The 27,773-nt window shown below is 47.6% G+C and overlaps 7 protein-coding genes across 11 annotated transcripts in view; 3 read left to right on the top strand and 4 right to left on the bottom strand.

Annotated features, from left to right (window-relative positions):
- The window catches only part of LOC108155045 (furin-like protease 1), a 165,118-nt gene extending 159,205 nt beyond the window's left edge, over positions 1 to 5,913 (bottom strand). Inside the window, exon 1 of one of the 2 annotated variants that reach the window (XM_017285618.2) lies at positions 5,312 to 5,913. The gene's annotated coding sequence lies outside the window, so the exon portion shown is untranslated. The remainder of the gene's footprint in view (positions 1 to 5,311) is intronic. The other variant, XM_017285620.2, reaches the window with a different exon arrangement.
- A 1,476-nt stretch (positions 5,914 to 7,389) lies between these two features.
- On the top strand, positions 7,390 to 9,613 carry LOC108156974 (vacuolar protein sorting-associated protein 33B). 2 transcript variants are annotated; one of them, XM_017288764.1, is made up of 4 exons: positions 7,390 to 7,498; positions 7,549 to 7,649; positions 7,709 to 8,027; positions 8,087 to 9,613. In XM_017288764.1, the coding sequence occupies exons 1-4, from the start codon at positions 7,436 to 7,438 to the stop codon at positions 9,539 to 9,541; spliced, it is 1,938 nt and encodes a 645-aa protein (XP_017144253.1). In that variant the 5' UTR covers positions 7,390 to 7,435; the 3' UTR covers positions 9,542 to 9,613. The 2 variants fall into 2 exon arrangements, with proteins under 2 accessions (XP_017144253.1, XP_017144254.1); XM_017288765.2 differs by lacking the exon at positions 7,549 to 7,649 and having other exon boundaries at positions 7,418 to 7,498.
- LOC108156975 lies at positions 9,573 to 10,779 on the bottom strand. Its single transcript, XM_017288766.2, has one exon. The coding sequence runs from the start codon at positions 10,694 to 10,696 to the stop codon at positions 9,599 to 9,601; it is 1,098 nt and encodes a 365-aa protein (XP_017144255.1). The 5' UTR covers positions 10,697 to 10,779; the 3' UTR covers positions 9,573 to 9,598.
- Positions 10,780 to 11,010: 231 nt separating this feature from the next.
- Positions 11,011 to 11,780, top strand: LOC108154254 (mediator of RNA polymerase II transcription subunit 28). The gene has a single exon (XM_017284488.2). The coding sequence runs from the start codon at positions 11,089 to 11,091 to the stop codon at positions 11,659 to 11,661; it is 573 nt and encodes a 190-aa protein (XP_017139977.1). The 5' UTR covers positions 11,011 to 11,088; the 3' UTR covers positions 11,662 to 11,780.
- Positions 11,781 to 13,500: 1,720 nt separating this feature from the next.
- Positions 13,501 to 15,169, bottom strand: LOC108157831 (regulator of chromosome condensation-like). The gene is made up of 2 exons (XM_017290034.2): positions 14,374 to 15,169; positions 13,501 to 14,302 (listed from the first exon to the last, which is right to left on the bottom strand). Exons 1-2 carry the CDS (start codon positions 15,050 to 15,052, stop codon positions 13,593 to 13,595), a joined length of 1,389 nt encoding a protein of 462 aa, XP_017145523.1. The 5' UTR covers positions 15,053 to 15,169; the 3' UTR covers positions 13,501 to 13,592.
- A 1,006-nt stretch (positions 15,170 to 16,175) lies between these two features.
- On the bottom strand, positions 16,176 to 21,797 carry LOC108155390 (transcriptional regulator ATRX homolog). Of its 3 annotated transcripts, XR_004471987.1 has the most exons (5): positions 21,635 to 21,797; positions 18,654 to 21,206; positions 17,733 to 18,593; positions 16,411 to 17,670; positions 16,176 to 16,303 (listed from the first exon to the last, which is right to left on the bottom strand). XR_004471987.1 is itself a non-coding variant. In XM_017286170.2 (4 exons), the coding sequence occupies exons 2-4, from the start codon at positions 21,163 to 21,165 to the stop codon at positions 16,547 to 16,549; spliced, it is 4,497 nt and encodes a 1,498-aa protein (XP_017141659.1). In that variant the 5' UTR covers positions 21,166 to 21,206; positions 21,635 to 21,797; the 3' UTR covers positions 16,176 to 16,546. The 3 variants fall into 3 exon arrangements, 2 of the variants coding, with proteins under 2 accessions (XP_017141659.1, XP_033245346.1); XM_017286170.2 differs by having other exon boundaries at positions 16,176 to 17,670; XM_033389455.1 differs by lacking the exon at positions 21,635 to 21,797 and adding an exon at positions 21,403 to 21,528 and having other exon boundaries at positions 16,176 to 17,670.
- A 255-nt stretch (positions 21,798 to 22,052) lies between these two features.
- On the top strand, positions 22,053 to 27,651 carry LOC108155389 (nuclear factor related to kappa-B-binding protein). The gene is made up of 4 exons (XM_017286169.2): positions 22,053 to 23,463; positions 23,526 to 26,001; positions 26,067 to 26,779; positions 26,839 to 27,651. Exons 1-4 carry the CDS (start codon positions 22,303 to 22,305, stop codon positions 27,367 to 27,369), a joined length of 4,881 nt encoding a protein of 1,626 aa, XP_017141658.1. The 5' UTR covers positions 22,053 to 22,302; the 3' UTR covers positions 27,370 to 27,651.
- The last annotated feature ends 122 nt before the right edge of the window (positions 27,652 to 27,773 follow it).

The raw sequence follows: 27,773 nt of genomic DNA, 5'->3' as shown, positions 1-27,773 counted from the left end.
TTGGACTTGATTCTGGGGACCGAAACAGAGCTGTAGAATATGAGAAAAGAGATTCGAATCGAACAAAAATTTGTATGGAATTTTTTTCCCATGCAATATCTGGATGGTGAGGGTTTTTCAAATACTATAATATTTAACGTTAATATTTATATTTATCGATTAAAAAGAGCTTTGAACTTCCTCCCAAAATTCTCCCGCAAGAGCTGCTTTCTTTTTCAAAAAATCTACCCTTTTCAAATCCAAAAGTACAGGGTAGCTCACCCGAAAAAGAAACGGTAATGCAAAGCCCGCCCAGCAGGCCGGCAGGGCAGGGCAGGGCAGCCTCAACTTCTTGGCAACTTTCTTCTCCCTCTCTCCCCCTCCCTCACTCGCTCTCCTGCCTCTTCTGTTATCTGCTGCTGGAGTTGCCATCTCTCTTGCTCTCTCAGCCAGTCATAATGCCATAAATTTTGTGATTTCACATAAATTTTCGTCTCTTTCCCGGACCTCCCCCCTCCATCCCCACTGCTTCTTCCCGTTCTATTCTTTTGCATTGTTCATATTTGCATATGAAATCATGTGTTAAAATGCAGTAGCTTTCAAATATATATATTTCTCTCGTGTGTGGCAACATTTCTTCGACATTTTGCCAGCAAGGTGCCGAAAGGGGGGGGGCGAGAGAGAATGCAAACAAACATATAAATACATCTTCTTTTTTTTCTTGCACATATATTTTTCACAAATATATTCTACCTTTAAGCAAAATGTCAATTCGCTTGAGTGAAGAACAACTCTGCATCGATAGTTCTTTTTTTTGCTTTCGATTTGGGTATTATATTTGTATCTTTTGTCAGTTCAGTTCTTTCTGTATCGACATGTGGCAGGTGGCAGGTGCACTTCTACCGATTGTTGTTGTTGTTGTTGTGTTAGAGAAAAGCCAGGACTTGTTTGATTTTTCAAGTGTAGAAGTCCATTGAATGTCAGAAAATAAAGGCACCAAGAAAAAGGCCATTCACTTTTTTTCTGGCATTTTCTCTATTTGGAGACTATCAAAATTAATTGTGAAATCAGATAGGGACCTATAACAGTGTGCTACAGTGATTTTTTTACTTAGCAGGAGACAAAAATTATTATTAAAAATTATTAAATTATTATATAGAATTTTTTAAAAATTCTAAAAACGCTTTTTGGTACCTTTCAGAATTTTCAAGCGGCATCGACTGGTTGATTATCCAATAACAACATAGCAGGAGACACAAACTATTATTAAAAATTATCAAATAATTATAAAGAATTTAAAAATTTAAAATTTCAAAATTTGTAAGCGGCTTCTACTGTGCAAATATGCAACAAAAATTTAAGGACTAATGCAAAAATGTATCACCTTTCATATGAATTTAAACTAATAAATATCTCTTAAAATTTGAGTTTTCCCAAAAGTTTCTTACGCTTTTTATTATTAATTAAACATTTTTTTTATGCTTAAGTTTCTTTTTTTTTAAGGTTTTAAATATTCTATATACAAGCGTTAAAAATTTGCCAATTTTATTGAAAATTCCGAGGTGGAAAAATGCCATGCAAATCAGTCGGTCGTTAGGCAGTCGGCCATTAAGTTAACTTGTTTTCGACATGGCCAATTCATTAAGAAACCAGCAACCCACCCCACCCCACCCCACCCCACCAAACGCACGCAGCTTTCACATCTCAGTTTCCGTTTCAGTTTTCCTACGCCGGAAAATGACGACACCCCACCCCAAAAAAAACGAAGAAGAAAAAATTGGGTTTTTTCTTGTGTCTGAGAGAAACTGAAGCAATCTCAAGTTGTGGGTGGGGGATTGGGGGTTCGGTGTTCGTTCGTTTTCCCTCAAAATTTCTCACCTTTCGTGGCAATTTGAGCGGACGGCAACGTGCCAGGCATAGCTGAGCAGTAAACGCTGGAAAAGCGGAAAAGCGCTTGCCATACCCATACCCCACCCCCCACCATTGTTTATTCGCTCCGCAATGTCGCTGGCCCCCAAAACAAAACAGCAAAGAAAATGGAAAACACACGCGAAAGAAAACACGAGAACTAGTTAAGTTAACTCTTGGGAAAGCGACCGCTCGAAAAGAGAGATTTTTCTTCAGCGAAAAGCTTCTTTTATTCTGCCTGCACTTTTGACTCAGCAAAAAAATTTCTTTTGTCTAGCAATACGACAAAAATTCAACGAATATTTTGCAGATTTAGCATTTATTTTTTGGTTCAATTGGGGAGAGCCTTTTCTTTAGATTTTTCTCCAGCTTTTTATTGGTGATCTTTTAGTCTTTTTTCTCATCCTTTCGTGGAGATGTTCCCTCTAAATGATCTACTTTACAATTACATTTATTTTTCCTTTTTTTGTCTTTGGAGTTTCTGGTTTAATCTTTATTTTCTTTGCATCTTTTCCTATATATTTCGTATAATTTTGATTTGCTTTATTTCGCATGCTTTGCTTTTGTTTTGTTCTTGGACTCGCGCCAAAAAAAAAAAAAGTACTTTTCGTGAGGCAGCACACATGTTGTGCCCCCAAGAGTGGGGGACCCCGTACGTACGTCAGTCAGTCAGGCAATGCGCGCAAGTCATCTTCATCCTCATCATGCTCTATTCGTACTCCTACTCCTCATCCCAGTCTCCTGGCCATGTGTTTTTCACCTATCCCCCAAAAGACTCTCTCTCTCTCTCTCTCTGCCTGTCGCTGTTTTTTATTGTTTCCCCCACACCCAAATGCAAAGATGATGAAGATTGACGAATGCTCAAGAAACTGGGTCTTTCGCTTACGTATTCTGGGGAATTTTTTGTTTAATTTTTTTATTTAGAGCCGTGAGTCACCCTTAAAAAAAGTGAGACTTTTTTTTAATGAAAAGAAAACCGATTAAAAGCTGTAATTTTTGCTTAATTTTGTAGATTTTTAAAACCTTTTGAGGTTTCTTCTCAACAAATCAGAGAAGAGAGAGGGGGGAGTGTGGGGGGACTGGAAATGCGCAAATTTGTGTGAGAACTCATTCACGTAATTACGCACAAAGAAACGGGAAAATCTCATTCGAATAAACCGCAACAAATGCAACAATCTCGGCGGTAACACGTGTGGGCGATGACGAAAAACAGAAATACGAAAAAAAAGAACAAAGCGGAAAGTAAAGGAAAGGCAAAGCCAAAAATAGCTCTCCCGAGTACAAGTACAAGTGTGTGCGAAAAAGCCGATAAAACAAATAAAACGCGAAATATAATTGGAAGAAGAATATCCATTCTAAACAGTAGATCACACAGAAATGGCAGAAGGCAGAGGGAGGGGAGGGGGGGGGGGTGGGGTGGGGGGCAGGGCAGACAAAGACCAAAAGCTAATAGAGAGCTGCCTTATTTGCCGCAAGCCAATAGAGGGAATAAACAACAATACTAATTGGGGGGTATGGATTGTGTTTGCGTGTGTTTGCACGCCCCGAAATGAGCAAAGCAAAGAAAAGAAACTGAAACAGACATCAAAATCGAAGCAAATTCACACGCCTCCAACAAAAAAAAAGAAAAAGAACAACAAAGAAACACAAAAAGAATTGATATTGTGACTAAGGTGTATCCCAGTACTGGGAATTACTTAATGTTTTCTAAGAAGAAAAAGAAGAATTTTGTAACTTTTTTTCGATCTTAAACCGGGTGCATCTCCCTTGCTCCCTCTCCCTTGTGTGTGTGTGTGCGTGCTTACGCAAAATTCCTGTAGTTCTGTTACTTTTCATTTTTCTTTTTTTTCTCTTTCCTTCTGTTCGTTTTCGATGTGTAATTTGTTTCTGGTTTTAATTAGTGCAGAATTTTTCTTGAAGAATTTATGGCTGGGCCTCGCCCCATCTCTTCCTTTGGCACTCTCCCCCCCCCTGGGGTTATCGCCTTGGGAGCAGCAGAAAATGTTTATTTATCTAAACGCAAAATGAATTATTTCTTCGATTTGCAGAGTTTTGTTATTGTTATCGTATTGAATATACACATCGTCGCGGATTCTGGCCATGAGGAAGTCGGTAAAGTGGTCTTCCATATGTGTGTGTATTTTTTTTTTTTGTGTAAATAAGCCGGCGGTCGATGAGCAACAATATTAATTTCATCATTAGACATATCTTGGCCATTGCAATTTCCGTTAATGCGTCTCGATATGATATTTATACATCAGGGTATAATCGATGTTTAGAGAAACATTAGAAGTTCAACAACAAAACGAAATGAGGTACCTTTTTAGAGCTGGAAAAGCGGTTCTTAGAAGAGTCTATACCGTTTCTTATACGCTTTGTTTGCAATTACGGAAACTATTTGATTCATTCATCTTCTTTGTTTCTTTGTTAATTACATGATTAAGTGCAAATTAATCATAGATTATTCCTTAAAACCTTTCTAAAATTAAATTTGGAACCCTTCTCCAATGATCTCAGAGTAAAAGCCATCAACAAAAGTTGAACAGCCTTTTATGCAAAAAAAATAAAATGCAAATTATTTTTAAGAAGAAACAATAAATTTGCTGTCCAACGAAAATGAACTTTTAATGCGAAAGAACCTCATCTGATTTTATGATCCCCCAGAAGACAAATAAAACATAATTAAGAAACAAGAGGGGGGGAGCAGGGAAATAGAAGAAGATCACAATGTGAAAAAGAGCAGACGGAAACGCAAACGCACAGAAGCGCAAAACCGAAGGAAAATCTAAAAGTACACGATGTGCACAACAACTACCTGCAGCGGCAGAGGGAGAGAGAGAGACACTGATGATGATCCAAACCGGTATAACAAACAAACGCAAAGAAACCGAAAAAAAAAAAACAGCGGCGGCGAAGAAGAAGAAAACAACATCAGCAGCCAGCGACTATAAGAAAATGAGAAGGGTGACGACACCAGAGGATCGAATCATTTGATACCCTTAGAGGAGGTGGTCACTTTTTTGTTTCGACTTGGGAATCTCTATATGAAACAGTTAGCTTTCGTGAATACGTACCCTTCATAATGCTAGTGCCGCACATCATACCCTTCTCTAAAACGGCATGCCAAAACGCAGCGAAAGACATAATGACTGACAGACAGGGCAGACGGCAGATGAGAGCGAGAGGAGGGAGTAAAGAAAAGAAAGAGCGCCAGAGCGAGCGAGAAAAAGGATGGCATGCAACAAGCGGTAGTAACAACAACACAAGAGACAGCTCAGCTCTCATTCAAGTATTTTTATCATTAGCTCAACAATTTGAGGTATCTGCAAAAATATTCGAGTGCAAACATATTCAACCACAAAAAAATGTAATGTTTTTTGTGTTTGTTGTTGTTTTTTTTTAAACAAATTACTCATCCTCTTACCTTGTAACTGTAGAGAGAGCGCGCGGAGGGCGGCATTCAATTCAACATAAAATCACAAACACATGCTTGCCAGCTCACTCACACACAACACCCGCGAACGAACACGCACAGAAACACAGAGAGAGAGAGAGTGAACGGGACTACACTTGCGGCCACACAAATATAAACACACGTTTGTTAAACTTTGATTTTCCTCTAGTTTCAGCTGGACATGATATATATATTCATTTATATACTTTACTACTCCATAAACATTTATTCTTTCTTGTGTGAGAGAGATAGAGGAATTGCTGGCCTTTGGCTGTTATGCAGGAGGAAAATATCTCCACAAGATAACGGCGCCTATTAATTTCGCGGGCAGACACTGTATGAAATAGGCTGTGGTTCCTCAATTGCACTTTGGCCACTGACGGCACGACTATTTGTTTAGGAGGCGCGGAGTAATAGATTACGTTTAGCTAGAGCATATAAATGCGACAAAGACGGCGGTAAACACGGTTCCGAAACACGCAAAAAACACGAAATTCCCGCAAAGCGCAAGAAATGACTGGCTTCCGCTCGCGTTGGGGTGTTTGAAATTACTGTTGTTGGGGGCGGCGCGGCTGTTCCTCAACAACAATATAGCGTTCCGTAAATCGATAAGAAATCGAGTTTAGCCCACTAAAGCCCCCTATTTTGAAACAGTTTAACGACTGGAGGTATATGGCGGAAAATATTACGGATTGTAAATTCTTCTTGTAGATCCATGCCATATTTCCTCTAAATTAACAAAAAAAACACAATATTTTTCACCTAATCGACGCTAAAATTATTACATTTGCATTATTTTCGGTGGAAAATTAAAATACCCCCTTGGCGAATAATAGGTTAATCGTTCTCCATCAGGGATTGGAAACCATATTGGTCAATTTTGATATTCCGTAGAATATTATTAGCTAGATCGAACATCCAGCCATGCTCACATAATTTTATACGATTGATGAATCAATTTTCTACGTAACTAACCTATTTTAAATAATTGCTTTTAATGGATCTTGTCTAAAAGATGGTTTTAACAAAAAAAAAATAAAAAAAGGGTTTTAGCGAAAATGGGAAAAAACGTTCATATTAGTCAATTTTGATATTCCGTTGAATATTTCTCGCTACATAGACCATTAAGCCATACCCACATAGTTTAAAGCAAATAATGAATCTATTTTCTATTTGAATGGCTTGTTAAAAATACTTGCTTTTATTGTATTTTGACCAAAATAAAGGCTTAAACAAAATAATTCCACAAAAAATGCCGCAATGATGCTGGTACGTGTTGTGTGTAAGCCGTAGTATAGTTTTTTTATACCCTATTTCGTTAATTTAATATGTAGATAAAACGAAATGAATAAAGAGCCGTGCTCAGATTGATATGTTTTAGACATATTCATTTATATGATTTTTATCTTGTATGTGTATATACATACATATATCTCCTTATACCTATTCTTGGTCCCTGTAGGAAGACGATGAGCTGCAAAATATCGTTGAAATAGATTTAAAACAGAGAATTATTTTGGAGCTTGGGATGACAAACATATTCTCAATCTATAATACCCATTTCCCCAGGGTATGAAAATTAGTGTTGCCCGCAACATTGTGCATGGAATTGTTGACTACCGGTTAAAAGAGGTCCTTACCCGATTCAAGTTCGGTTATCGATACTATCGACTGGTTACGAGTGGTGCGCGCCAAATAGAAATTGTTTGAAAGTGAATGGGTGACAAGTGACTATGCACATTTAATAGATTGATGATATAACGTAGACATACCTTCAGCTCAATATGTAACAAAAAGTATCTGGGCGGGTTTTCTGCTGCCATTCATTCCGCTAACATTCCTAACATACCACAGGGTTTGTAAACAATCACAACATATCGCTGATCAAACACGTGAGGTGAGGTTCATATCATGCTGTCATGATGCTGGACCGTAATTTGGCCTGTTGTCCATACCTTTCCATGATAAAGCGGCTCGAGTTGTTGTGGCTAGAGAACATGTTGCCGGCAAGGTAGAAAAAGGAAAGTATGTTTAAAAAAATTAGGCGCCCCTGTTAAATGTCTGCAATCAGCTGATAAATGGATAAATAAATAGATGATAATGGAACTAACGCTGGAAAAGAAGCTGCAGGGATTTCAACTGGTGGCCCAGGAAAAGGTAATGCTTCCAACACTCGAATATGTGATTTCTGATTCGTGTATTGGCAGCTCCAAGCCATACTGTGCTCCATACCCGGCAAAAAGGAGCTGATTCTGGAGCCCGCTCTCATCAAACCGCTGGAACACGTCTGCACTGCCTCCTGGTTAAAGTGGGTGGAATTTGCTTCCTTAAATGTGATTTAACGCATATGATTATGTGTCCTTGCAGACTTAAAGGTATACAGAGGATATACAAGCACGATGCCAAACAGAGTTTGCCACGCGCCGCGGATGAGGTGCACATCTACATGATACGCAGTCTGTTGGGCACATATCAGACCCTCCTGCGGCAGCTGCAGCCCCTGGCCATGGTGGAGACGCCCGACGTATCCCTAAAGATGTACCACATCATCTGTGTGCCCAGCTGCTATACGTACTACCAGACTCTGCTCGAGCAGGCGGGTCTGTGGGGCCTGGTGCAGCTCCATCACTACAATTGGGATTTAATTTACTTCGATCAGGGTGTCCTCAGCATGGAGTTGCCGAATGTAAGGGTTTTACCTCAAGGGCACCTCAAATCCTTTCTAATCTCTGTGTACTCCCCTAGTTGTACGAGTGCCTGTACCTCCAGGGTGATAGTTCGCCCCTGCCGGCCGTGGCTCAGAGCCTGCGGCTCCTTCAAATGATCTGTGGCCCACCGGCGGTGATACTCAGCTTTGGCTCACACTCAGCGCAGCTCCTGCAAATGCTGCAGGCCCTGGGCAAGCTGCCGGAGTCCAGCAGTCCCCCCGATTATGGCGGCTGGCTGATCATCGATCGGGACAAGGACTATCCCTCGAGCCTGCTCACCCCCGCCATCTATGCGGGTCTGCTGCTGGAGGTGTTCCAGCAGCGAGCGGGCGAAATTGTGGTAGACAATTCCAAGAACAAGATCAGCAGCCAACGCGTGGAGCTGCTGCAGAGCAAGCAGTCCTCAAAGGGGGCCAGCAGCAAACCCATCTCTGTCCGCCTGAACTCTGCCTCCGATGAGATCTATGGCGACAACCGCTACAAGCACTTTGCGCAGGCCAGCAGCTGGATACGGGCGCAGGTCAAGGCCTTGGGCTTGGAGCTGCAGAAATTGAACGACATGCAGCTGGAGGAGATGCACGATTACGTGGCACGTAAGCTGCCCAAACTCACGGAACTCAAAGCCAAAGTCTTGCGGCATTTGAATGCCAGCGAAATCGTTATCCAAATGTTGGGAAACTTTCGTAGACTTCAAGCCCTAGAGGAGGATATCCTCAATAATGTGTCCAGGAAGCGCCTGCTGGGGGAGATTGATGAACTGTTGACGACCGATGGCCAGCGCTACAATACCCTGCGACTGCTGTGCCTCCTCCATCACTGCGCGGGCGTGGCCCCCGAGGAGCTGCAGATCTTTGCCAGGAACTACTGCAACATGTTCGGCCATCGCGAGTTGGGGGTGTTCCAGCAGCTTGCCCAAGCGGGTCTGCTGCCCCAGCTGTTGCCCGAAAAGAAGGCGCCCACCAAGCTGCTGGCCAATCTCCCATTGCCCAAGTTCCAGCAAACCGAGTTCCAGGCAAATGCCAATCGCTTGAAGCTGCTCACCTCCTGCGGCGATGGTCCGGATGGTGCCGCCTCATCGAAGGAGGTGCAGTCCTGCCCCAGTTTTGTGTTCAATGGCACCTACATCCCCCTGGTGGCACAGCTGTGCTCCATTCTGCTGCGCGCCAACACCGCTGAAGAGTTGTCCACGAAGCTGGCCATGATCGAGGGCATGCAACTCCATTTGGACAGCAGCAGACAGACGACGCCCAAGGCCTATGCTGCACAGCAAAAGACACAGCCACCAGGTCCTGCTGCTGCCTCCAGTGGGGCGGAAGCGGATGTGTTTCCCCTGCGACTACGTAATCTCTTTGTTTTTGTGGTCGGCGGGGCCAACTATGCGGAGATAGCCGCTTGTGATTTCATCTCCAAACTGACGGGTGCCCACATCACGGTGGCCTCAGACTCTCTAATGGCGGGAAGCGATCTAATCGCCGCTGCCTTCAGCAACTGAAGAATTTCTCACAGATATCTTTATTTTATATACAATTTATATTTTTTAATAAAAGATTCAGACACCACCCTTCATGCCACCCTTCATGCCTGGGACGCGATAGAGCAGCTCTCCGTCATCATGGTAGTAGGCATCCTCCACGCGGTACGTGGCGCCCACACGATGCAGTTTTCGTGGTATGACAATGCGATCCTTGACTTTTGTCATCTCGTAGCGTTGCTGATCCGCTGCACTGATGACGATCTCGCTGCTCTCGAACTTTTGCACGTAGCTAGAGAGGAAACCCGTGCCACTGGGATTGCTGGGCGGTGGTTGGGGAGGCGCCTCCTCTGCCACGGCGGAAACAAGCTGCAGCTCCTTGAGCTCCTGCAGACGCATCTTTCGCTTATTGCGGACTTTGTCCAGCAAATAGGTTTCATCTTCTGCTGCTGCGGGTGGAGCAGCATAGCCTGAAGGTAGCTGGGGAGGGTTACGGTCCTCTTTGGTCTTAGTTCCACTTCCCAGAAGCTGCCGGAACTCGTTTCCCTGCGGCACTGGGAGGGCTGGCCGTGTGGGCCATTCCTCCGGCTTCAGTTGCTTCAAGTCCTGCTGTCGTCGCTCCGAGAACTTCTCCAAGTGCTGCAGAAAAGCCGAGGGTATGGCCACCTCACATTTTCCCTGCCGCAGCTGCTGCCAGTTTCTCATGACGCTCTCGTCATGGGCACGAATCCTGGTCACATTCCTCGGTCGCCACTTGGCGCGCAACACCTTCTGGACGATCTCCGGGGTGGCCGGAAAGCTCTCGGCCAGACGTTCGATGGTCCACTCATCCGGTCGCCGTTCGTGCAGCAGACGTATCTGCTCCTTTTCCGCATGGAGCAGCAAATTGGGCAGCTTTACATCGCGAAAATACTTGTGTTTGATCATAAGCTGACGCACACGATCGCGCTGCGCCTGCTGTTGCGCCTCATGCTGTCGATGTGTCTTCTGTACGTCCATGAAATCCGACTCCAGATCGGCATAATCCTCGCTAGCTTCGGTCCTCGCTGTGGGTCGTTCGTGTTCCTGCAGCTGTTGCAGCTGATAGCCAAGGCCGGGATTGGCACGACGGGGTACGCGAGCCCTCAGGCAGCTCTGTGCTGTGTGCAGACAGCGTTGAACCATCCTGGAAGCCATTTTAAATATCAATTTAATTTAAAACTAATTTTTTTATATAAACAGCGGCATGCACGCGAACTATCGGCCTAACTATCATCCCTAAAAACCACCAATTCCACCAATGATTAGCCCATTGTAAGCCAAGGGTATTTTAATATTCCACCGAAAATAATGAACATGTTTTAATTTTAGCGCAGTTCACGAAATCGTTTTTTTTTTAAGTTCAGAGGAAATATGGCATGGATCTACTAGAAGACTTTACAATCAGTAATATTTGCCGCCATTTACCTCAAGACGTTCAACTGTTTAAATAGAGGGGGCTTAAGTGGGCTAAGTTCGATTTCTTATCGAGTCGTCACACTGGTGGACCGGCAAATTTTCTAAATTCGCATAAAAAATCCGCTTAAATCATGGCCCAGAACGATCCTGGCAGTGGAAACCTGATGGACGAGTTCGAGGAAGCATTCCAGTCCTGCCTGCTATCACTGACAAAACAGGAGCCAAACTCTGGCACCAACAAAGAGGAAATCGAACTGGAAGTACAAAAGACAACAAATCGCTTCATCGATGTGGCCCGCCAAATGGAGGCATTTTTCCTGCAAAAACGTTTCCTCGTGTCCACCCTCAAGCCCTATATGCTGATCAAGGACGAGAACCAAGATCTCAGCATTGAGATCCAACGCAAGGAGGCGCTCCTGCAGAAGCACTACAATCGTCTGGAGGAGTGGAAGGCCTGCCTCTCCGACATCCAACAGGGCGTCCACAATCGTCCGACGCCGCCCATCAATCCCGGCATGCTGCAGGGCCCCTCCGGCATGCAACAGCCCATGGGTGGTGGGGTGCCACCACGTCCTGGCCTGATGCCGGGCATGCCACCAGGCGGCATGTCGCCCGTGGGCCCTATGCCACCGGGACAACAGCATATGCTGCAGGCCCAGCAAATGCAGCAGCTCCGCATGATGGGCAAGCTGCCGCCCAAGTGAGGAGTGGCGCAATCAATGGGCAAGCGGGGGTTTCTAGTTTTTAATTTTAATAGTTCAATAAACACTACACGGAAAATATATATTTGTATATTTATAAGACCTTGTGGATTCCAGGCATATTCGTACTGTTTTGTAGTAGTCTATAAGAATTTTTTTTATACCCGATACTCAAAATGAGTATTGGGGTATATTAGATTTGTGGTAAAAGTGGATGTGTGTAACGTCCAGAAGGAATCGTTTCCGACCCCATAAAGTATATATATTCTTGATCAGCATCAATAGCCGAGTCGATTGAGCCCTGTCTGTCTGTCCGTCTGTCCGTCCCCTTCAGCGCCTAGTGCTCAAAGACTATAAGAGCTAGAGCAACGATGTTTTGGATCCAGACTTCTGTGATATGTCACTGCTACAAAAATATTTCAAAACTTCGCCCCGCCCACTTCCGCCCCCACAAAGGACGAAAATCTGTGGCATCCACATTTTTAAAGATACGATAAAACCAAAAACGCAGAATCGGTGAGGATGACCATATCTTTTACAGTGCAAAATCTGAACCAGATCGAATAATGATTATAGCCAGAATCAAGAAAACAATTTCATTCTTTCTCGCTCTGTCTTTCTCTAACACACAGGTTTCATGGTCGGCTTTGCCAATTGCAAAATATGAGTTCAAGGATCTCAGAACCTATAAGAGCCAGAGCAACCAAATTTGGTATCCACACTCCTGTGATATCGGACCTTGACCGTTTTGTGTCCAAATTTCGCCACACCCCCTTCCGCCCCCGCAAAGGACGAAAATCTGGGGCATCCACAAATCTCAGAGACTATTAAGGCTAGAGTAACCAAATTTGGTATCCGCACTTCTGTTAGATCTCACTATAAAACGTATATCTCAGAATTTCGCCCCACCCCCTTCCGCCCCCACAAAGGACGAAAATCTGTTGCATTCACAATATTGCACATTCGATAAAACTAAAAACGCAGAATCATAGATAATGACCATATGTATCAGATTGCTGAATCTGGATCAGATCAGATAATTTTTATAGCCAAAAGGAACAAATCAATTTGCACTGGCTACGCAGCCCCCGACGTCACGCTCAGACTGATTTTCTGTCTCTCTCGCACGCACTCTTTGTCGTGTCGTTTAATATTAGCGGCGTCTGCCGGAGGAGAGCCGTACTGACTTAGTATCGGGTATAACCGTAGAGTTGCGGTGTCCGCAGCAACTCACAACGTTCCCCCTCGTTTTGTTTCTAGTTGCTTTTAGCTTGCGGAAAGTGGCAGATGACATATTCCTAAATAAAAGGTTATTCACCTATGCAAAAGGCATTGATATTCCTTATTCCAGAGTGGCTTTCGAAAGGTTAAACCTCTGCTTTGAGTCATGGCAAATGTCTACATATAGCCACTGCCAATAGCCGAAATTCTGTGTTATTATCTTACATTAGAAGTTCCGCAAAAGATACGCTACGTTCCTTTGTACAGAATCCTATATCCAATCCTATCCTATCCAATATCATAAGGTGTACCTGTTCCTTATCGTTAGGAGTATCCCAAAAGATTCCACAAATCTCTTCTACATTGCTTTCTGCAGCATCCCATATCCAGAGACGGCTTTAAATAGTCTATTACTCAATCTACTATATTTTTCTTCCATTAGAAGTTTCCTAGAAGATCCCACAGCAGTATCATAAGCCTGAAAGCATTACGGAGCCAAACAAATCGAAACTTCGTTCATTTTTTGTTTACTCTAAATCAGTTTGTTTATTAGAATAACATAATAAAGGAACTTGTAAGATGCACACGGAAAACAAATATTATAAAAAACAAATTTTAACATCAAATAATTTTCTTAGATCTTAGATCCATTGGCAGTGTTTGTGGTGTTCTCCGTGATGGTATTGTAGGTATCTTAGGAAAACATGTCTTAATTAAAAACCGAATTGGATTCGGGGGCAGTCAACTTGAGTTTCCTCGATTAAAGTTGAAGAGGCAATAGGAGTGTGGTCCGTCATGCTGCTCGAGCTGGCTGCTGATTCCTCTTGCTCCTTCGCATCAGCCTCGCCCAAAAACAGAGCGTGCTGGCCACCGCCCGATGCAAGCAGCATCTTCCGGTTTTGGATACTCTTGCCTCCGACAAGGGCCGGCTCCAGTTGATCATCGCCGTCGCCCACGCCCAGCTGGTAGCTGTTGCCCATGCCCCAGGCATATAGCTTGCCATCTTCGGTGATGGCATATGAAGAGATATCGCCACATCCCACATGGACGATATTGGCAGGGAGATTAATAGTGGGCGTTAATTGGGCCACCACGTCCTGCTGGCTGCCCAGTCCCAGGCGTCCATACTCTGGCCGACCAACGACATAGCATCGTTGATCATTCTTCAGAAACAGTGTATGTTGTATGCCACCACAGATCTGATTGATCTGCTTAAGAGAAGTCCTAATCGGATGTAAAATCCGAACCACATCTTTATCGCAGGCCAGCTGCTTGAAGTTGTTCAAGCCGACGGCCCAAATAGTTTCTGTTTGGGATTCCCGCAGGAACGTGCAGTAATTTGTGGCCCAAATGGCCTCGAACGGCTTGCTTCGATGCACGATCAACTGGTTCGGTTGCAGCAAATCGCGCTTGCCACGGCGACCTGGTGGAATGTAAGGGAAGTAGTTTCGGAAGACACATGCATATGTAGGTATGTGGGGGAAAAAAGCTCACCCCCTCCGTCCACTGAACGCTCTGAAATGCGTCCCAGCTGGCCCTGCTCAGCGCATCCTATCGTGTACACTTTTCCCATGGTGGTTAATATGACCAAGTGATCGGAGCCCGAGGCGATGCTGCAGCAGACAGTTCCCGCCAAAAGATTTTCGGGTACGCGCTTGTTGCCATCAATGGTCAGGCCCATGTTTCCGTGCGAGTCGCGGAACGATCCCCAAGCATAGACGCTGCCGTCCTCCAGTAAGCAAGCGGAGTGCGAGTCTCCCACCGAGATGCGCACCGCCTTGCCGGGCAAACGGACCAGAGCGGGCAGCGACTCGCTGCCTTCCTCGCTGGTGTCTCGCCCCAAGGCGCCCTCGTCGTTGCAGCCGAACGAGTAGATGTCGCCACTCTCCGTCAGCACGAGGCTGTGCATGCCACCGGCGCAAACGTCCACAGGACCTGGAATGTTCTCCACCACTGCAAGGCCCCTCCGCTCCTGGATATCCTCACCCAAGCCAAGCTGGCCGAAGTCGCCCGTGCCGCATACCAGCACCGTGCCCACAGTCTGGCGTCGCTTGGGTATGTCCATTGCCTGGAAAGCAATGCGCATCCTTTTGACCGGAGGGGGCTGCGGCTGCGCGGCGTCCGTGCCGGTATCGCTGTTTTTGTTCGTCAAGGTGCGCTTGCGTCGCGGCATTTTTGTTGCTGATATTTCCACAAATCGAACAAATCTGAATCTGACAAATTGTGTCACTGAACTGAGTCGCAGCTAGGGCTGCCACTCGAAATTTATGCTCGATACTCAGTCAGGGCGCACAAACTGAAACAAACTCGATTCAGTGTGTTATCAAAGTAGTCTGGATATAAAACTGTGTTGCTCTATCTCTTGTAATCTCCGAGATTTCGGTGCTCCTCGGGAGTGAGGGACAGGATATACTTGATAAACTTTATTGGGTCGGAAACGCTTCCTTCTCGGTGCTGCACCACACATCTGGCAGATTCCATTCGTGAAGGAGGTATAAAAAAAAATAGATCAGATCAAGATTTATTTTGCCGAAAAAATGCGTTAAATATGGATATCATATATCCAAAAGCATCAGATATATTCGTTATCTTTTAGGAAAGTACTTCCTTTGTTAATCGCTAAAGGCTATAAAGATACCCCAGAAGAGCCCTCAAAACCCGTTCAACCCGTTCAAAACTTCCAAAAACTGTTTCAATCACAATCCACATCTTATATACCAGAAAAGAGGTATTGTATCTATAAGCATTGGATGTACATTCTTTCCAGGCTTCTAAAGTACCACCCAAGTCCAAACACGGTTCAAAATCTTCATTGAATCTGGGAATATAGGTATATCTATATATTCATCATCATTGGAATGAAGTTCCAGGAGATCCCTAAAACCACTTAAAATCCCTTTAAACATCTCAAGGTGTGCTTCAAAACTATAAAATATGGCTATATCTAGGTGTTATAAGCCAGATATATCCATAATCAATGTAAGTACTTTCCTTTCAATCATCAAACATCTCCAGAAAAATCCCTCTAAAGCAATTCTTTCTTAAATATTCCGACGCCTTCCTCTCCAAGCTTCAGTCATACCACAAAAACCCTGTCCTTTCCCCAATAAAAACCTCTTTAAATGTTAATTATATTTTTTTTTTGTATGTATAATATCTGTGCCATTTATTGTTTATCGTTTGTTGCGTGTTTAAATAATGTTCCTGTGTGTGTGTGAGGGATTGGAGGAGGTCCTAGCCAGACGCTACAGCGTATCCATTCATTCCAATATTATAATCGTAATAGCTAGGCGATCTAAATAATATTTTGTGTGTTTATTTTAATTATAACTGAAAAACGCATCTGTGTATCTTTTATCTTGTATCTAATGTAATTGTAAGTCTACAGCTGAATTTTTAGGACAGTTTTAAACCCTTAACTAGACTGCGAGAGATAGAGAGAGAGAGAGAGAGAGAAAACAATAAATTGGTTATTGGATTAGCTTAGATGATCGATCCATTTGTTAGGAAAAACAAAAAACACGAAATTACCTAAAATTATAATATAAATTTCAACCCATTCAAGGGTTGTGTTTTCTCAATGGAAAGGGCCCTGTGGGTGTGGCTTCTCTCTCTTCTGTGGAGTGGAGAGTGTTTATCCAATCTGCCTCTGTGAAGGTGGAGAATCCTAATCAATTTCGTATACCTTATCCGGCTCGAAACCTGGTGCTGCAGGCACCGTAGGCGGAACTCCTCCTGGCACACCTGCAACGGCACCGGCACCGACACCCACACCCGCAACGGCACCGGCACCACCTGTACCCTGATTATAGCCCGCCGCCGATGGATGCTGATTGGCATAGAGCAATGGATTCATATACATCCCACTGGGGTGTATGATATTCCCGTGCAGATTCAACAGATCCTTGTACATGGAGGGATCTCCATTGTTCATCTCGTTGTACAGCTGCTGCAGATATGTCGGCACCAATTGGATGACCTGGTTCTGCGTTAGTTCTGGATGATCTTTGGATATTTTCATGTTGAGCAACTGCAGCAGAATGTCCGAACGGAAGCCAAAGATCTTGTTGGAGGTGACGCTGCCGGAGGCGTTGCCAAATTGTCCCATCACCTGATTGCCAAAGGCATTGCGATCGTAGCTCATGTATTGGGAGGCCTGCACGGTGCGTGTCTTCTCCGCCTCGTATTCGGCCCACGCGGACTTTCGCTCCTCCTCGGTCAGATTTTCGTGCTCCTCCTGCTCCAGCAGGGAGTCGTGCTCGTGATATTTGAATATCAGCTTGTCGTGCTCGGTCAGCAGCTCTGCAAACAGTCTATCCTTGGGCAGTGCCGGCATCTCCCGCTCCGCCGTTGGCTTCAACTCGTACGAATAGAGCTCCGTCAAGTCCGTTTGATTGTAGTGCCTGGAGATCTGCTGCTCGTCAATCACACGCTTGGCGGTGGCCTGCTTGGCCACCTGCCGCTCGTACACCTTCTGCTCCATGGTGCCCATGGCGATCAGACGGTAGATGTAGCAGGGCTTCACCTGCCCGAAGCGATACACTCGGAAGATGCTCTGGGTGTCGTGGGAGGGATTCCAGGAGACATCAAAGATCACCACACGATTGGCGGCCACCAGATTGATGCCCAGACCGCCGGCACGCGTGGAAATGAGGAAAAGTCGGGCGCGTAGATTGGCCACATTGTTGAAGGTCTTGCACATGGCCTCGCGCTGCTCAACGCTGCAGGAGCCATCGAGTCGGAAGTAGTCCTTGCCATTGGTCCAGCAGCCCTTGAACTCGCCAACGTCCCCTATTAGAGGAAAAGCGAGATATTAGAGGGGAGGGGGACCAAGAGGTTGCTCTGAGACTCACCCTCAAACTCGTAGTTCTTTGTATTGCTGTCCACCAGCGAAAGGAAATGCTCGATGACGTCCAGGGATTGCAGGGACTGCGAAAAGACCAACAATTTGTCGCCAATGGCCTCGCACTGCTGCAGGAGACGCAGCAAGATCAACAGCTTGGGGGAATGATTCACGTTGTTCAGTTCGCGCTCCTCCACAAATGGCTTCCACCACTCGGAGGGGTCGTCCTTCTGTGCGAGGGGTCCCGAGGGCAGCATCTCCAGATCGGAATCCGAATCAGCACCGGCTCTGTTGCGGGTCTTGTGCTTTTTGGTACTCTTTCGAGCACCAGACATGCTGGCATCCGATTTGAAGGACTCACAGCTATCGGAGGAATTGCTGTCGGCGGCTTCCTCCTCCTCGGTTTCGTCGCAAATGAAGCCCTCAATGTCCGAATCATCGTTGCTGAGCAAACGCTTGGCAATTACATTGTCGCTATTCACACGCAGATTCATGGGATGCGTCCAGATGCGTCGCAGGTCCTGGAAGTCCTGAAACAAGCGCGCACCCTTGCCACAGATATCCGAGCTGTTCTGTTCCCGATATGTGGTCATATAGTAGCCATACAATGTCTGCTGCAGCTCCGACAACGTCGTATAGATCACATACTCGTGTTTCGGCGGCAAGTACGGCGCCAGAACGGAATAGTCCCGACGCTGGATGCATCCCTCCAGCAGCTTGTGGAGTATGTGCGAGCGGTGCTTCATCAGGCGGAGATCGCGCTCCGTGGAGTCAGTGTACTGGCCGTTGCTGATGGGATTCACAAAGCGATTCATGTACTCCTTGTAGGTGCCGAGCAGACTTGGTTTCACAAACTGAATCATACAGTAATCTATGGGCGGAAAAGAGACAAAGATTAGACAGCCGCTCAGGAAGGAGATCCTTTACTTACATTCTCTGAGATTATTTTGCAGCGGAGTTCCCGTGAGGACAATCCTCCGTTTGGTGCGCATCCTTGTCACCGCCTTGCTGATCGATGTCTTCTCGTTCTTCAGCAAGTGTCCCTCATCGCAGACCACCAGATCCGGCCCGGGCTCGACGAGTGCCTGTAGCAGCTGTTCGCGTTGCTTCTTGCGCAGTCCTTTGGCCTTTTCGTTGGCCAAAATGCGGTACATATCGTAGCCTAGGATGCAGACCCCGCCCTCGTTGAACCATTCGGTTAGCTTGAAGATCCGCGTGGGCTTGTCCTTGTAGCGGGAGATGTCGTACACTTCGATGTCCTTGCGATTGGCAAACTTCATCCAGTAGAGGAATTCACGCGCCCAATTGTTCACCGTGCTAAGGGGCGTGATCACCAGGACTCGCTCGACGCCTGTGCGCCTGTTCATGAGGAGCGTGTGGGTGAGGGTCACCACCTGAAGGGTCTTGCCCAGACCCATGCAGTGGGCCAGAATGCAGCCAGAGCCGGGCTTCTCTTCGCTGTCTTTGAGCGTCTCGAAGCAGGCATCCCACATGAATTTGACGCCCTCCACTTGATGGGGCTTCAGTTTTTTGAGCAGGCCCTTGTCCACCTGCAGCAGAGCCTTCTTGGAGTCCTCGTCAAAGTCCAGCACCAGTTCGGAGATTTCGATGCTCTCCGATTTGTCAAAGATGCGATTGTATACCCGCTGACGCTCCTCGATGCGACGGCGACGATCGTCCTCCTCTTTGGCCGCCTCCTTGGTGGTCATATCGAGATCCTTGCTTTTGATAATCTTTCGAATCGTCTTCCGCTTGTTCTTCTGCTTCTCATCATCCCCATCCGCATCGCTCTCGCCGCTCGAGTTGTTTTTGATGCGTTTGCGTTTCTTTTTGGACTTTTCCTGGGGCTCAAAGTCGGAGGAACCCTTGTCGGAGTCGGTGTCGCGCTTTTTGACGCCGCCGCGACGCTTGCGCTGTGGTATTACCTCGCTGCCGCTTGTCTGGGCGGCATCCTCCTCCTCCTCCGCCTCTTCATCTTCTTCGGATTTTGCCTGGAACTCCTCCTCCTCCTCCTCCTCCTCCTGCTCGGACTCATCGGACTCGGCCTGCTCGGGCGCCTCCTCGGCTGCCTCATAGTCGGAGTCCGGTTCGGACTCCTCACTCTTTTTTGCGGAGCGGCGTGCCCGTTTGGCTGCTGCCGCTGCCGTGCCCGAGGTTGTGGCAGCCTCCTCGGAATCTGTGCTCATGATGCGTTGGCGTTTGTTTGAAGTGCTTGGCTCTGGCTCTGGCTCTGGTTCTGCCTTAGATTTTGGCTTTTGTTCTGTCTGTGGCTTCGGCTCTGCCTCCTTGATGCTTGGCCTTCGCTCCGGCTCTGACGCTTTAATCCGCTTCACACGTACCAAACAAGTTTTCAGTCGATGCTGCTGCTGCTGCTGTTGTTGGGCAAGCACAGAAGTGGCAGAGGGTTTCGGTGGATGCTTCTCCTTGGAAAGCGTCGAATCCCTTCGTGGCCTGCCGTTGATGGCCTTTCTGCGGGTCTCCAAGGGCTGGCTTTCCTCGGACGAAGAGGAGAACTCACTAGCAATCTTCTTGGGAGACCTTGGCTCTTCCGCACCGTTGATGGCCGCCTTTAAGAGCTGTGCGAGGCTGGCCGCTTCTTCGGAATGAAATCTGCTTCTCTTATTTCGAGACTTCTTGGTGCCTGGGCCTGCAGACCGACTGTCACTCCCTTCAATGGATGAAGCGATGCGTGGGATCTTCTTGGCAATCTTCTCTTTGCCGTTGATGGCTTTGGCGCGGACCTGCAAGGGCTTACTGTCGCCGCTATCCTCGGCGGATGAGTGGAACAGACTGGAAATATTCTTTGCCCGCTTCTTGGCCTCGACAGCCTTCGATAGCTTGAAGGGCCTGTTCTCTTCCGAGGAGGAGGATGACAAGATGGTTATGGTGGCCCCGCTGGCGTTGCCGTGGGACTTGGTGATGGCCTTCGCTTTCCTGCGCAAAGGATTCACTACAATGGGCGCTTTGTGCTCTTGTTTTTGCTCGTCTTCGGTCTCGTCGCTGTCGCTCAATTCAATGATCGAAATGTTGTTGCGAGACTTGCGTTGCGGCAAGACTTTTGGTTGCTCTCTCGTTTGCGTCACTTTCTGTGGCAGTAGTTTCTCTAGAGGCACAATGCGGATTTTGCAGGTTTTCTTTTCCACTTGGGGTTTATCCAAGGTGGCCTGTACTTTGACAGAAACTTCGGCTACTGCTGCTGCTTCTGCATCTGTTCCACTGGTAGCATCATCACTTGTTGGCTCTTTGTGGCTGCTGCCGACTGCCTCCGACGGAACATCATTTTTGGACTGCTTTTTAGTTCTTGTTCCTTTGGTTTGGTTTCTTTCAGAGTCGGAGATGGCGTCGGTGAAGTCCGTGGATTCCACACCCACTTCTGGTCGTTTTTTTGCTCTCAGAGATGTTGCGGCATTTGTCTCACAAGCGTCGGTCTTTTCCTTTCCCATAGATAACCGGAGGGTTTGTGCCGCCACTATGTTCTACAGATCTGCAAGAAAAACGCGATTTAGATTGCGGTTAGTCTGCGCGCAAGAAACTACTATTTCTCTTATTTTTATGTGCAATATACACATAATATATGTATATATGTATATATACATATGTAATTTTGCAAGCATTTGCCGCGCGTTCATTCGGGCTCTTTTCTGCCTTTTGCGAGTTCTGCTTCTTCTTTTCTACTTCACCTTCTTCTCATTTTCTTCTTCTTATAGTTTTTTTGTCTCTTCTTTTTTTTGCAATCCGAGAGTCTGCCTCTTTTTGTGGCGTCGGGTGGCCTTTATGCCTGTGCCTCCTATTGCTAGACTTCTAAGCTCTGACCAGACACACACTACACACATTTATTATTTATTTGAAACTTTTGACGACTAAAACTAAAACAGCGGCCTACTCGCTCTCTCTATTCACATTCTTATTCACCTTTTATTGCTGTCAATGGTCTTTCATTTTGACCAGTTGTGGGCTATGGTGGCTGTGGTTCAACATTTATTAATTGTTAACTATTTGCAACACCAAAAAAGTAGGAAAATTGTTGCAAGCCGAGGGCGAAAAGCCGCCGCTACAAATTTTTTGGTATACACAGGCGAAATTTTGTTGTACGTGTCCGCGCCACCGATTGAATGGCAAAATTCGGTGGAATTGTATTAAATTATTAACAGTGATTTGTTTGTGTCCGACCAGCAAGAAACCATTGTTATATCCATATTTTCCCTAACTAAAACCCCGATCTAAACCATTTTAAACTAGTTTCATATAAATGTTGATTTAATCGCGGCTGCAACTGTATTTTGAAACTCTCATATCGGTTCATCCCTAATCAGCGTAATGTTCGGGCAGAAGCTGCCAACTCATTGCAAAATGGGCGCGTCTCGTGAGGAATGCCGAAAAAATCGTAGAGAAAACATGCTGCGAAGCAATAAAAAAAGAAGAAAACAACCAGCTAATATGTTTGATATAACGAGGCAGCAGCAGCGGCGTAAGAGACAAAAATTATAACTTAGTGTAGAGAAAAAAAATTGCTCTTGGTGCGGTGCTCTGCCCACGTAACAAAAGGAAAAACGCTGTTCGACACAAAAATTGCTACAAAAATGAGCAATAACATAAACATCAACAGCATGCTGAGGCCCAGCCTGGACTCCGAGGAGGAGGAGGAGGATGACATTGGCCAAATGAGCGACGGGAGCAGCAGCAGCTCCGGCGCCAGCAGCAATCGGAGCAGCAGTAGTTCCAGTTCCTCTGCACCCGGTTCACTGCCCGAGGACGACGTCGATGTCGAGGATGAGGATATCTCCGATCAGGATGCGATCACCGAATCCGAGACGGAGGACGACACCACCACTTGCCAATCGGATGAACTGGAGCTGGCGCAGCTAAGTAAACGCGACACTTTTCGCCTGCCGCGGGGTCTCTGCGAGAACTCCGCCATCTTTCATGAGTTCTTCTCGATGGAGACATGGCAACTGCTGCCGCAGCATGTCCAGGCGCGGCTGCAGTCCCTGCTGCCCGACTTCACGGGTCTGGTGTCTGCACCGCAGGCGGGGGCCGAGCAGCAGCGTACGCTCATTCAGTTGTTTAATGGTGGCCTTCAGCGGTTCGGCCAGTCGCCTCTGCTGCAGCTGCAGCGGCAGCTGGAGGATGGTAACCTCCGGCCGGATGTCCTTAAGCTGCGTCGCAGCATCCACCACTCTAGTCGGCGCGAATTCCGCTTCCAGCAGGCCGAACGTCTCAGCCAATTGGCCAAAGAGCTCTTCCTCTCCCGCGAGCACATGCTCAAGCTGGCGTATACCTCGTCGCCGCCGGAAGAGTCTGCCGCTGCCGCCAAGTCGATGATGCCACGGCCGCGCAAGCGAAAACCCCCAGCGCTCTCGATGGAGAACAAAATGTGCTCGCAACGGGCCAAGAAGCGGTATGTCCAGGAGCTCCTGGAGGTCATCCAAGAGCTCAAGGTGCCCTCGGGTGAGATCAGTGCCGAGGAAGAGGACGAGGAGTGTGCGGATCTAATGAAGCGTCTGCCCAAAATGGAGGCGGAGCCCAAGATGGAGGCGGAGCCCAAGATGGAGGAGACCGCCGTGAGGTCCTCGAATGCGGCGGACAAGAATAGCATTTACAATACCTTCTTCAAGCGTCGCCCTGGTGTGGATGATGAGCAGGTCCTGCGCTCCATGCAGGCCGGCAGAATCCCGCAGTTGAATGATAAGAATTTCAAAAAGTATCTGCGGGACTACAAGCGACGGAAAGTGGAGCAACCGGTAAGCATTGGTCTTCGGTTCCCAAAAAAAGGGACACTTTAAATGTATTTTTCTGTTTACAGGAAAATCCCGAATTCGATACATCGGAGGTGCGTTTGAGGGATATCTGCACGCGGGCACAGTTTGTGGGCAGCTTCAAGCCGGGACGCAAGCCAAAAGCATTGCTGGCGCGCCTCAATCCCGATCCACCCGCTCTGGTGCGCATTGGGGTGGTCAAAAACGAGCCCGAGGAGGATATCTTCATCAAAGAAGAGACGCAGCAGCAGCAGAAGCAGAAGCACCATTTGCAGCAACAGCAGGATCATGTTCCCAAGGATCTAATGCCAAAGAAAATGCCACCACAAATAGGAGCGGCGGCGACTGCTGCTGCTCCGGTGCCCGCATTGATCCCCAAGCTGGAGCCCATAAGTGTGCCAACGCCAGCCTCAACCATAATTTCCAATCTTTCAACCAATTCCCCAACCAATCCTCCTCTAAAGGCGGCTGCCCACATCGTAGGCAGTCCCCCCGCCAGAGGAGGGGAAGTGATTCGAACTGCGGCATCGCCTCGCCCTGCCTGCTACTTCTCTCTGCTGCGAGATCTGTTCGTTTCCACGCCACAGCATCGTTTGACCTACGGAGAGCTGCAGATTCTGTTGGCCACCTGGCGGGAGAAACATTCCGATGTTGTCATCCCCACGGGTGATGTGGCCCGAATCCAGCAGCCCGATTGGTCGTTGCTGCTGCAGTCCGCAGTCAACTTTCTGGCGGCCGATGTTGGCCCACTGCCGGCGGAATATGTGCCCTACATAGAGCACAAGACCATGTTGAATATCTACCAGTGGATTGGCGCTGGCAGGGATTCGGATGCGCGACTGTGCACCCTCTGCCAGTACTGGCTGAAGACCCAAAAGGAGGAGCAATCCGTAGCCACGACGGTGCATCTGAATCCCAGCCCGGGGGCCATGTTTATTGCAACCGTACCCACGTCCATGCACGTGGATGCATCGCCGACGCCGCCGCCACGGTGCCCCACCACCTGGACGGTGCGCACGGCCAGCCAGGCGGACATCCTGGAGTTCCAGCGGCAGGAGAGGCTACGCTTCGAGTATCCCCATCGACCGTTTACGTATCGCCTGAACGGCTACGAGAGCGTGGTGGGTCCCGTCAAGGGCATCTACACCCAGAGCTTGCCCCTAAATAAGGCCCGAGGACATGCCGTGATGGTGGACGATCGACCGCCGTTTGTGACCATTCTGACGCTGGTAAGGGACGCCACGGCCCGGCTGCCCAATGGCGAGGGTACACGCTCGGAAATCTCAGAGCTGCTGAAGTGCTCGCAGTTCGTGAATCATCAGGCGGCGGAGAACGTCCTGCAGACGATTGTCAGCGGTGCGCTGGATCGAATGCACGGCGGGATCGATCCCTGTGTGAAGTACGATGCCAAGCGCAAGATCTGGATCTACTTGCATCGCAATCGCAGCGAGGAGGAGTTCGAACGGATGCACAAGCTCAACATGACGCTGGTGAAGCAGAAACAGCAGCAAAAGAAGAACCTGGCCAAGCCAAAGAAGGAGGATGGCGAAAGCTCTATGGAAATGCAGGATATGCCAGCATTGGTAGCCTCTGTGGGCAATCCCACTCCTCCTGCTCTCCTGCAAGTGAAGAAGCTTCCTCCGCTCCCTGTCAAGTGCCCCCCCGTGCCGCCTCTCAAGTACAACATACCACCTGCCAACAACAACAACAACAACACCAGCACAACAGCCCAGCACTCGCCCACTGCTATTCCGACGCCCATCCCGTCGCCGACAATGCAGAAATCCCTGCTCAAGCCCGTTCCCATGGGTGCAGTGCATCGACCCGTGGCTGTGGGGACCCCAAAGGCGGGTAATTTTTCTATATCCAAGATCAGTCCTCAAAAGAACACCACACCCATACTGGTATCGACGCCCAGTGGCATGCAGACGGTTCATGTGGCCACCACGCCCACTTCTACCCAAGGATCATCGACCACGGCGGCTGTTAACAAAAAGCTGATGATCAAAAAGACACCGACAACGAGCAAAATAGGGAACTTTATCATACCATTGGACCAGCATCAGCAGCAGCTACACTCGCCACAGCAGCAGCAGCATCCTCAAGTGCTGGGCAAACCCAAGTCGATGACAATAAGTCCACGCCCGCAGATGCCCAAGAATATTATACGATTGCTGCCCGCTGGTGCGGCAGCCACAGGCCACACAAAGCCACAGCAAGTGCAGATACTGGGTTCACGCGTTGTACCCCAATCGACAGTGCGTCCGGTGCAGCAAAAGATTGGCGCCGTCTCCATAATATCCAATAAATCAGTGTCAACATCAACGGAGACCAGCACTTCACCCATAACCATTGCAACGAGCAGTAGCACGGCCGTAAGTGCCGTCACTGGAGGCATCGTGAAGATGTCGCCCCAGGCTTTTGCAACGCTGCAGCAACAACAACTGAAGCAGAAGGCGATGGGTGGCACGGCAAAGATTGCATCGCCAGTGCAGAGTACGCCACAGCAAAGGATATTAGTGGGTGAGTGCCCTGCCACTTCTGAGATCTTTTCCAGTGTCTAATCTAATACTCTTTTGATTTCACAGGAAATACAGCCATTTCGTCGAACAAAAAGATAGTTTTCCAAGCACTGGCCAAGACCTCACCCAAAATACTCACCACAACGGCCACCGTTGGAGGAACGGTGGCTGTCAAGGGTAATCTGTCGTCGCCACAGCAAAGGATTGTGCTGCAGAACTTCAAGCAAGCGGCGGCAGGAGGTGCCGCAACGGTGGTCAGCACCTCGAATGCCACGCGTGTGATACGGACAACAACGCCCGTGAGCACAGCAGCGGGCGGAGCGAGTGGTAGCCCCACCACTCAGGGTGGGCAGATCATTACGCTGGATAGTCTGCTGCAAAAGCAGCAACAGCAGCAGAGTGGAGGGAAACTCCTAACGACTGGCAGCAACATCATCCAGTTGGCAACCTCCTCGGCGGGCAATGTCATCACCCTGACGCCCAATCAAAGCCAAGCAACGCAGCCCATCCAAGTGCAGGCCAAGCATCTGCCGACGATGGCGCGCATTGTGAGTGCAACGGGCGCTGGAGGACCCACGATGGTGCCCAAGATCATTGGCAAGACGACAGTGCTGCCGGGCAAGCCATTGCTGCTGCATGCCAAGGCAATCAAGCAGCTAGGAGGCGGTAGTGTTGTGACCACCCAACCCACAGCGACAACGACAACAGCGGGAACAAATGCTGTGCGTACGACACAGAGCATTGTAATTGGCGGGCAGACGCTGAAGATCCAAGGAGCGGTACGAAATCCAGCAAAGGAACCTCTCCTTAATTCTTTATTAATGCATTTCTATTGCAGATTCCCGCACGTCCCGGTGGGGCACCCATGCAGACCGTGATCATGGGCAACCAATTGCTTCGCTTGGCGCCCACCACCAGTGGCAGCGGCAGCAGCAGCAGCCCCAGCACCACCACCAACAACCACCTCACCACAGTGGCATCCAGTGGCATCGCGACTGCACCAAAGACCCTGCTGATTGGGGCTGGCGGCACACAGACCCTACGTCTGGCCAAGAACGTCCTGTTGGCTAACAAGCAGGGCACTTCGAATAGCACGGGGAGCAGCAATGCCACAGGAGGAGCCACAGCTGGCAATAATCTCGTCTTTGCCGTGCAAGGCAATGGCGGACAGTTGTTCTTCTCGCAGGGATTGCAGGGCATGAACCTCAAGCCGGTGTCCAACATGAAGGTGATACCCATGGTGACGGCCGCAGGAGCTGCTGCTGCCGCTGGTAGCAAGATCACTGTGACGACGACGGCCGGGGGAGAGGCTAAGAAACTAATGCCGGCAACGGTCCTGAAGACGGCGGCCAGTGGGAATGGTAATTAGCAGGAGGACTAGGAGTGCAGTGCGGAGTGGCAGTCCCAGTGGGAGAGGCTTGTTAATCATGTTGTTTACCTTCTTCTTGGGGTTACATTTTTATTTGATTTACTCTAAACACATCGTGTAATTTATAATTCTAATTTTATGCAAAAAATTCTTGCAAATAATTAATGCTTAGAGTGTCGGTCGCTTCGCGTATTGCAGCGGCCGGCACACACCACATAGAAACCCCCCAATAAAACTCAAACTGAATCAAAAGAAGAGCACATTTTTTTCTGGTAGTTTGTTTGTTTTTAATTTTGCAAAAAAAAATATTCATATGTATATTTAAATTTAGTTTTCTTTTTTCTTTATTAAATCACTTTTAACTCTTTTAACTTTTAAAAATATATATAAAAAAAAAGAAAAAA

Source organism: Drosophila miranda, chromosome 2 (genome assembly GCF_003369915.1).
Source record: "Drosophila miranda strain MSH22 chromosome 2, D.miranda_PacBio2.1, whole genome shotgun sequence".
Taxonomy (NCBI): Eukaryota; Metazoa; Arthropoda; class Insecta; order Diptera; family Drosophilidae; genus Drosophila; species Drosophila miranda.
This window is presented reverse-complemented; position numbering and strand designations above follow the sequence as displayed.